Source organism: Mastomys coucha, unplaced genomic scaffold (genome assembly GCF_008632895.1).
Source record: "Mastomys coucha isolate ucsf_1 unplaced genomic scaffold, UCSF_Mcou_1 pScaffold3, whole genome shotgun sequence".
Classification (NCBI taxonomy): domain Eukaryota; kingdom Metazoa; phylum Chordata; class Mammalia; order Rodentia; family Muridae; genus Mastomys; species Mastomys coucha.
Genome location: NW_022196909.1, coordinates 13,398,821 through 13,409,201, shown reverse-complemented (window position 1 = coordinate 13,409,201; position 10,381 = coordinate 13,398,821). Strand labels below are relative to the sequence as shown.

Below are 10,381 nucleotides of genomic sequence, written 5' to 3'. Positions count from 1 at the left end.
TCTGACTGGAGCCTGTCCTTCCTGTGATCCTGGTTGTGTCATAACTCCTCAGAGTTAAGCTGTCTCTGGGATCCTGTGATTCTGGGATCCTGTGATCTAAGGCTTGTTAGAGCACCTGGGAGTGGAGCTTCCTTTGGGTGTTTTGGGACTGGCTGCAGAGTTTGCACCCAAGGTTTGTTCAGGGCACCGACCAGCCTAGACAGACCAGAAGCAACCTGAGCCACTGGGCTGGCCAAGTTCCTGTGTGCCTGGTCCCGATGGTCCCATTTACTCCTGGTGTTGGGACAGATGTTGTGTCCTCCTCACCTCTGATCCTGGGCATGTTAGAGCACCTGGGAGTGGAGCTTCCTCTGGGTGTTGTGGGACTGGCTGCAGAGCTTGCACCCAAGGTCTCATGAGGCACACTTTTAATCCCAGCACTCCACAGGCAGAGGCAGAGGCAGGCAGATCTCTGTGAATTGGAGGCCAGCCTGGTCTACAGAGAGAATACCAGTACAGCTAGGGCTACACATGTAACACCCCCCCCCCAAAAAGGAAAAAACTGAAAAAAAAAAAAACCAGTAAAAGAGAAGTGTAGCAAATATGCCAAAAAGATGACAAATACCATATTCAAAAGTAAGACTTGTCTAATTAAATAATATAACTACATTCTTCCTACAGGAGACACATTTTATATACAAATAAAGTAAATAAATGAAACACTAAGAAAGGTGAAACAACACAGTAGCTGGACATGGTTGCGCATCCCAGCATTTGGGAGGCAGAGGCAAGTGGATCTTTTGAGTTTCGAGGCCTGCCTGATCAATATAGCAAATCTGCAGGTCAGATAAGGGCTACATAGTAAGATCCTGTCTCAAAACAAAGAAAAAGATGAGACACAATATTAATACTAGATATAGCAAATTTCTGAGGACAGAATTTCTGGAGATAAAGCAGGCTATCTTATAATTAAGTAGTCAGTTCATCAAGAAAAACTAATGATCCTTTTTGTACCTAGAAACAGCAAAACTTGATAGAATTGCAAGAAGAAACAATAAGCCCACAAGTATGATCAGTTATGACAACATTGCTGAGTAGCTGATAAAATATTAGCAGAGCGTACGGATTTAGGGACTGGAGGGATTGTTCAGTGGTTAAAGTACATATTGCTCTTCTCAAGCCTGGGGTTTGCGTCCCAGAACCCATACTGAGTGCATGTCAACTGGCTGCAACTCTAGTTCCAGGAGACATGACACCTTCTTCTGGCCTCTGTAGGCACTACACTTCCATGCACACAGCCACACACATTCCCACATAAATCCATGTACTTCAACGAAAATAAGGGGCTATTGCAGATGTCAGTCTGTAGATTGTGATCCCTTTGGGGGAAGTCACATATCATTTATCCTGCATAGCAGATATTCACAATGGCAGCAAAATTACAGTTATGAGGTAGCAACAAAATAATTGTATGGTTAAGGGTAGGAGGGTCACCACAACATGAGGAGCTGTATTAAAGGGTTGTAGCACTAGGAAGGTTGAGAGCCACTGGGCTAGAGCACAGGCTTAGCAGGTAGAGCTGTGAGAGGACCCAGATCTGATGCCCAGCACCTACATGGTAGCTCACTTTATAAGTCTAGTCCCAGGGGATTCAGTGCCCCTTTCTGGATTCCTTGTGCAGTGCCTTGTGACAGACATACATTCAGGCAGAATACCCATTCACACAAAATAATAAAGTAATTTAAAAAATAAATCTCTTTTAAAAGTAAAATGGGTTTGAGCAACATTATCTACCAACTTGATCTGTTTATAGAATCAGACGTAACAGCAGAAGAAACCACTATAATGCTTATGGTTAGAACATTGGTCATAGGTCATAAAACCAACTTTAGTAAATTTAAAAAGATTTCAGTTGGGCTGGCGAGATGTCTCAGCGGGTAAGAACACTGATTGCTCTTCCTAAGGTCCTGAGTTCGGATCCCAGCAACCACATGGTGGCTCACAACCACCCGTAATGAGATCGGACGCCCTCTTCTGGTGTCTGAAGACAGCTGCAGAAAATTACGCCGGATCGAGCAGGCCGGAACGAGCAGAGGTCCTGAGTTCAACAGCAGCCACATACGTGATGGCTCACAGTCATCTGTACAGCCACAGTGTACTCATACACATAAAAATGAAATAAAATAAATCTTTAAAAAAAAGTACCAGTATGCATAGCTTTACCCTTAAAAAAAAAAAGGATTTCAGTTGATACTCAGAAAACCTGCAAGTATTTAAAAAGTAAAGTACTTCTTTGTAACCCATAGATCACAGAAGATGAAAAGAAATGAAATGAGAACATTCCAAGCTCTGTGGAATGTGGGGAACGTGCCATTCAAAGAAAGGCACCAATTCCTTTAAAACAAAGGGGAGAACAGTAAAGCAAATAAAAAAAATAAATTGTAAGGTTATAGTCAGCAGAAGGAATCTGGAAATAAGAAAAGTAATGGAGAAAAATCAGTTGAGAAAGCTAATAGACTGATAGGTCTCTAGTGAAGCTGAAGAAAGAAAGAGAAGGTGTGTAACTACAGACGGCGGAGATGAGGTGGTCAGGAGTCAAAGAAGTGAAGGAGTGTTCCGGACAGGATAAAGCAATGCGCTTACTGCTTCCGAGAAAACTGCATATTATTTCAATGATAGAAACGCCTGGTCTCTTAACCTGGATGTTCCTATGTCTCTGCAGAAGTTGAATTTGTAGTTGCTAAGTTTTCCTTTAGGAAGAGTATACGCACAGATGGTTCTACTTAGCAATTATACTATGTATTCAGTGGAAACTCTTTTAGAATAAAAATATGAACTGTCTATAAACATATGGGAGACAAAATACATAAAATGATGTAGGTTGTACACTAGAGACTAAAATTAAGTTGAGAAGATGAAGGTCAAATAGGTAGATACATTTAGATAGATACACTTTGTTCATGGACCAGGAAGTTTCCTATTTGATGCCATTCTTTCTAAATTGGTTGCTGTAACCTCACAGTGATCAAAATGATGTTAAACTTTTAGGTAAAAATCGATAAGCCAATTTCAAAGTTCATACAGAAACTCAGAGGATTTAGAGTCCTCAACACACAGTTTCTTTTATTCTACCTGACTTCCAAAGAGTATGCTGTTGGTGTAAAGCCAGATCAATGGGACAGGATGGACAATCCAAGACAGACCTACATGCACATATGGCCAGCTGACTTTCAGCAATGTGTCCAGTCAGTTCAACATGGACAGGGACAGTCCTTTCTGAAAATGACACTAGAGTATCATATGTGATTACTATCATATGTGATCATACGATATCATAAATGGGGTATATCACATACACCAAAAAAGAAACTCAAAATACAATGCAAACCAAAATTAGAAAGCTTGAACTCTAAAACCTCAAGAAGAAAACAAAAGAGATTATTAGTAAACTTGAGTTTGGCACAGAATTCTTTCCCCCTTTTTAAATATGTTGTGTCATAAAACCCAGACGAGCTCCAGGTTTGCTATGTAGCTTAGGCTGGCCTTACACTTGCTGTGTAATTTGGGGCAATCTCATGATTGTGGCAAGTCTCCCAATTCTGCCTCTATACCTATAGTACTGGGATTGTAGGTGTATGTGGCCCCACCAGGAAAAAATTTTTTAAGCAGCATAATTGTCCTGATTTAGGAAATGATAATTTGATTTTTATCAATATGAAAAAGTCTGGGAGGCTAGAGCGATGGCTTAGCCATTAAGAGCACTTGGCTACTTTTGCAGAGGACCTGTGTGTGTGTGTGTGTGTGTGTGTTCAGGTCAGTCAGGTATGTGGGGGCCAGAGGTCAACATTGAATGTCCTCTTCAGTCACTTTCCACCTTAGTTTTTGAGGTGGGTTTTCCAGTCGTACCGGGAACTTACTGTTTTGCCTAGACTTGCTGGCCCTCAAACCCTAGGGATCCTCCTGTACACAGTTTCTGGAGATGGGATTATAGGCATGTGATGCTGTTCCTTGGTTTCTACATGGCTGCTGGGCATTCAGATTCGGGTCCTCATGCTTGAACAACAAGTCCTTTACCAATTGAGCCATCTCCCCCACCCTAAAGTGTGTGTTTTAAAAATACAGTGTTTATAAAAATCTGAGTTACAGACTGAAATTACTTGCAAAGTGCGTGTCCAAGAAAAGGGAGTTGATGCATAAAAAGACAGCCCCATTAAAATGGTGAGAACAGTTAGAACCCTCATCAGAGAAGACCTGAATGGCAAACATGCACATGAAAAGATGGTGGGCATCCTCCTTTAAGATCACTATGGAAATTAGGTGGTGCTGTGATGAAATGTCCTGACAAAAGCAACCTAAGGGAAAGAGGCTGATCTCAGCTCGGTATTCATCCACAGTGGGGAGGAAGTGCAGGCAGCAGGAGCTCAGAGCAGCTGGTCACATCCCACCCAAACAGAAACCAGAGCAGTGAAGAGATACGCACCGTTGCTCACGCCTTTTCATAGGCCATGTCACGGATGGCTCTAAATGTCTAATTGTGTGAGTCACCTTGGCCAGAACAGCGTGGACTGTTGTGACTTCCTCACGAAATAATTGGGTAGCCTATTGAAAATTACACATGCTCTTACTGTAACACATAAAATGTAGCTTGTCTCATCCATTCGGCCCCAATGTGTTTTCCCAAGGGAAACAAAGCATACTTTTGTACACAGGTCTGTGTGTGATTTGTCCGGAGTTGCCTCTCATGTACTGCCCCAACCTGAAAACGATCCAGATGTCCATCAGAGACTGAATGAAAAAAGAAATGATGCTACAGCCACACAATGGAATACTACTCAGCAATAAAAGGAACAAGTACAAACGAGTCTAAAATAATCATGCCAAGTGAGAGAAGCTAAAATACACTGGAGACAATTACTTAAATGTATTGTGGAAAATACAAATGCCCTGTAATGACAGTGATGTAGCCTGAAAGGATAGAAAGTGCCACCCCATGACAGAAACCTTATTTTTCTTTAAATTAAAATATACAAGCCGGGCGGTAGTGGCACACCTTTAATCCCAGCACTTGGGAGGCAGAGGCAGGAGGATTTCTGAGTTTGAGGCCAGCCTGGTCTACAGAGTGAGTTCCAGGACAGCCAAGGCTACACAGAGAAACCCTGTCTCGAAAAAACCAAATATATATATATATATATATATACATACACACACACACAGAGAGACACACACACATCCTTTCTCCCCTTCCTATTGACACAAACCTTTAATGATTGCTTAGGTCTAGAGTTGGTAATAGAAGGAGAAATTATGAAAGGTTTGAGGAAGCTTTTTGGAGTGACAGATGTAGTAACAGTCGTAACTGGGATAAGTTTAGAGGTATGGGAACGTAATAAATCTAAAAGCATCACGCACAGTAATGATTGTTTATTGTTAGCTTGGTGAATCAGTGAGTTTACTAGGGCTATGCACAGGGTGTGGGTGAGAGTTACTTAAAGAAACATAGGAGACACCAAGGCCTCATCAAATACCCCATCTTAGTGGGTGCTGATTCAGGAAAGCTGAATCCTGAAGGGCTTGCCCAGATTGCAGGCAGCGCCACCGAAGAGACTCCTTTATATGCTTACTGCCATGTTTTCGTAGTACATAGAATTCAACTTCATAAAGACATTGTAAACACGTCTGTAACATACTTTGAGCATGCCTTCCCCATGCTCCATTCTCTCCCATTTCTCTTGCCCCTTCCCATTAGTCCCCTGTGTTCCCCCAGACAGTTCTGCATTACTTTCATGACTTATATACATATATGATTTTATGTCTATGTAAAATCCAGGGCCCACAAGTAAGAGAAAACAAGCTGTCTTTCTGAGACAGAACTGACTTAATATGATAATTTCCCGTTGCATCAATTTTCCTACAAATGACAGTTTTGTTCTTTATGACTGAATAAAATTCCATTGTGCATACACACCACATCTTCTCTCTCCACTCCTAGACATGCCGAGGTTTGCTTTATAACTCAGTTTTTGTGAACAGTGCCTCAGTGAACATTGCTGTGCAAGTGTTCCTGTGAGAGATACTTGGATCCCCCGGGGAAGTTCACATGAGTGGGTTAGCTGGGCCATAGAGTACATCTGTTTTTAATTTTTTTGAGCTACTTCCAAACTGGTTTTCATAGAAGCTGGCCAGGTTTACATTCTCCTAAGCAGTGTATATAATCATCTAGCCCTGAAGTAGGGGTGTGTTGTGTATATGTTTCCTGAATTTCTTGCCAGCATTTATTGCTACTACTTTTCTTTTTAGGATTTACTTATTTATTTTATGTGTGTGAGTACACTGTTGCTGTCTTCAGACACACCAGAGGAGAGCATCAGGTCCCATTACAGATGGCTGTGAGCCACCATGTGGGTGCTGGGAATTGAACTCAGAACCTCTGGAAGAGCAGTCAGTGCTCTTAACCACTGAACCGTCTCTCCAGCCCCTTCTTTTCCTAAGGACTGCCACCCTGATCAGGAGGAGAGGGAATCTCCTTGAAGCTCTCTTTTGTATTTCTCAGATGGCTAGTACAATTGAGCATTTTTTAAAAAATGTTTTTGGCCATGTGTGTTTCATCTTTTTTTGAGAATGACTGTTCCTTTCTTTGGCCCATTTATTGATTGGGATTTTTAAATTGTCTTTGTATTTCACTTTTGAGTATATATCCTCTGGAGGGCGTATAGTTGAAACCCTTGCCCATTCAGAAGCTCTATCTTTGGCTTTATTATGCAGACGCCTTTGAAGTAATGAACCCCCGTCTTTTCTGGAAAGTTGTTGCCCATACCTACATCTTGAAGTGTCTGTCCTGCCTTTTCCTCTCACAGTTTGAGTTTGAGGTCTTGCACTAAAGTCTTTGATCCATGTGGAGTTTCTTTTTTGTCACAGGATGAGAGAGAGGGATCCACTGTCATTCTTCTATCTGGGGATTTGGAAGAAATATGCCAGCTTTTGTGGCACACTTGTTGAAGAGGCTGTCTTTATTCTAAACTTTGGCATCTTTGCCAACAGTCAAGTGGCTGTAGCTACATGGGCTTATATTTGAGTCATCTAGTGATTTTTAAAGCTATCAATCGTGAATGAAAGGAATGTACTACTCCCCAGGAGGCATATAATCAACTGCCTGACTTCTGTCATCTACAACATCCTCTGCTCTTAAGCACATCTATGTGCTTGTCTTTTTTCTTGAACTTATAAATATTTTGAAGACTTTCACACATGCATAGAATGCACCTTGCTTATGTCCCCCTCATTCTCCTCCTCCATTCCCCCTACCCTTGCCTCTTCTAACTCAGCCCTTTCCCTTTGAAATGGATGTTCTCCTTTTAAAATATTTCTGATCTCATAGTCATACTGCCAAGGAGAGGACCATATCAGTATTGTTTTTGATTCCCATTTGTAACTTAGAGAAAATGCACACAGTGTACCGAGTTCCTGATGTTCCATAGATGAAGAAGATGTCCTCAAATTCCTTGCCACAGGAACCCAACTTAGGTGGAACCAACCTTGAATTCCAGGTGGTGCATCCGCAGAAGGAAAAATGATGCTAGCTACATCATAAATCTGAAGAGGGCCTGGGGGAAGTTGTGGCTGGCAGCTCGAGCTCTCATTGCCTGCGAATGTCGTCATTATCTCCTCTGGGAACACGGCCAGCAGGCCATGCATGCTGCTGTTTGCTCCTGCCACTGGCGCTTCTCCAGTTGCTGCCTCCTTCATTCCTGGGACTTCGACCAACCATAGCCAGGCAGCCTTTAGGAAGCCTGCTCTTTTGGTGGCCACTGATCCTAGGGCTGACCACCAGCCCTCATAAAGACATCTTATGCCAACCTGCCTACCACGCTCTGGGTAACCCAGATTCTGCTCTGCAGTAAGTGGACAGCACCAACAAAAGGGAGCTCACTCAGTGCATCTGATGTGGTGGATCCTGACTTGGGAAGTTCTGCATACGCACCATCTTCTGTGGGCGCCCATGGGAGGCCGTGCCCAATCTCTTCCTCTACAGAGACCCTGAAGAGATAGAGAAAAAAAGGCAAGTCGCTGCTGAGAAGTGGAATCGGGGTAGATGGACTGTGCCAGCTCCTGAGCTCACTGCTCCTGAGCTGAGGGTGACAGACTGGTCTGAAGGTGTGCCTCTCCAAGAGATCTCTAACGAGGGCCTCGCTGTCCCCCGAGGACTGGTTTGGAGCCCCACATACAGACCACTGAATGGTCATGAGGTTTTCTACAGACATGTGAGCAAAAGGAAGGATGATGGAGGAAAATAAAGTTTCTAAAATCTGGAAAAAAAAATAACACACTGAATCAGAATCAAAACACCCAGATGTGCATGGGTGTGGAGTTGTGCTCTGAGACATGGGCAACCAAAATATCAGTGGCCAGTCCTCAAAGAAAAGTGACTGTCCCTCTGCCAGCAGTGGTCACCTGCCAGGATCTCCTCAGCCCCTCCTCATATACCCATATAATGGACTTTCATCAAACCTCTGCCTCGCTCCTGACTTTCCCTCTATACTTTATCACATTTCCCATCAACTTCATGAATTCTTCTTTTAAAACTCGCCCAGTTCACTCAGTGCTGCCTGGATGTATATGGATATAGAGCCATCCTCTGGAATGTGAGTGGTTTCCCAGGCCACATCCTCTCCTCAGTTGCCACTAGTTACCTAGATGTGGGATTGTGTAGCCTGCCTCTTTCCCATCCATGCTGAGCCCATGTCTTTAGTCACAAATGTATTTTATTTAACTTCCAGATCCATATGTATAGACTGAATCTAAAGTATTCTGTGTAGGTTTTTAAAAAAACTTTTTAGCCACGCAGCACTTAGACATACCAATGGGATGTTTCACTCATTTCTTTTATTTGCCACTGCAAATATTAACATAGACTTATACATGCCTTAGCACTTATTTAAAATGTATAATAAACTAACCAGTATGACACTGGTATATGGAAGGATATGTCATCCTAATTTTAGCAGACATTGCCACCTTTCTCAAAAAGAGTGAGGCTATTATATCCTTTGAGCTAGTGTGTATGTGTGTGTGTGTATAATTATATATGTCTGTATATGTGTGTGGATGTGTGTGTATTGGTGTCTGGGGAGTGGCTGTGTGTACACCGACATGTACATGTGTTTGTCTTTGTATGTGTGGGTATGTCTCTGTGTGGTGGTGTGCATGTACATGTGTAAGTATGTCTGTTTTGTATATATGTGTGGAGGTGTGTGTGTGTGTGTGTGTGTGTGTGTGTGTGTGTGTGTGTGTATGTGTGTGTGTGATATATGTGTATATATTGTGTTTGGAGGGCTGGTTGTATATGTATGTATATACCTTCATATGTGTGTGTGTGTGTGTGTGTGTTGCCGTTTCTTGAACCATCCATTCCAACATTTAGGGTTACTGATTTTTTAGTATTTTCCAGTCTTATTTAATGAAAATATGGCTTCAGCCGGGAAGTGATGGCACATGCCTTGAATCCCAGCACTTGGGAGGCAAAGGCAGATGGATTTCTGAGTTTGAGGCCAGCCTGGTCTACAGAGTGAGTTCCAGGCAGCCAGGACTACACAGAGAAACCCTGTCTCGAAAACAACAACAACAACAACAAAAAGAAAGAATGAAAAAAAAGAAAATATGGCTTCATATAATGATTTTGTTTGGGTTTGTCTTGAGATAGGGTCTAACTATGTAGACCAGACTAGCCTGGATTCACAGAGATTCTCCTGTCTCTGCCTTGTGAGTGCTGGAAGTTAATGGTGTGTGGCACCACTCCAAGCTTAACCTTTTGTGTGTGTGTAATTTACAGTTTCTTTTTTATAGATTTTCTGTCAATAGCCTTGATCTATTTCCTGCTAGATGATTTCTCTTTTACTGTTTTAAAGTTATGTCAGCCCTTTACCTTTCATAATTTTAAAAGGATTTAGTTTTATTGGATGTATGAATGCTATTCCTGTGTGCATATATGTGTACTGGTACCCATGGAAGTCCGAAGATCTGTCCAGGATTACTTGGAACTGGGGTTGCAAGTGGTCGTGAGCTGCTATGCGGGTGTTGGAAACCGAACCTGGGTCCTTTGCAAGTGCTCTTAGCTGAGGGGCCAGCCCTCCAGTACCATGGGTAACTTAATCTGAGCCCCACGACTTTTTTTTATTATATGTAAGTACACTGTTGCTGTCTTCAGGTACCCCAGAAGAGGGCATCAGATTTCATTACAGATGGTTGTGAGCCACCATGTGGGAACTAAACTCAGGACCTCTAGAAGAGTAGTCGGTGCTCTTAACCACTGAGCTATCTCTCCATGTAGCTGTCATCAGACACTCCTCTCTCTCTCTCTCTCCCCCTCCCTCCCTCTCCCCCTCCCTCTCTGCCCCTCTCCTCCTCT

At 42.7% G+C, this 10,381-nt stretch overlaps 1 protein-coding gene across 5 annotated transcripts in view; it reads left to right on the top strand.

Annotated features, from left to right (window-relative positions):
• Ccdc138 (coiled-coil domain containing 138) overlaps positions 1-10,381 on the top strand; it is a 58,095-nt gene that overhangs the window by 39,349 nt on the left and 8,365 nt on the right. The window contains exon 14 of one of the 5 annotated variants that reach the window (XM_031348103.1): positions 4,689-4,955. The exons of the other annotated variants lie outside the window; for them this stretch is intronic. Coding sequence (XP_031203963.1) covers positions 4,689-4,768 — 80 coding nt within the window. The 3' untranslated portion in view covers positions 4,769-4,955. Of the gene's footprint in view, positions 1-4,688; positions 4,956-10,381 lie in introns of those variants that run through there. 5 annotated transcript variants of the gene reach the window in all.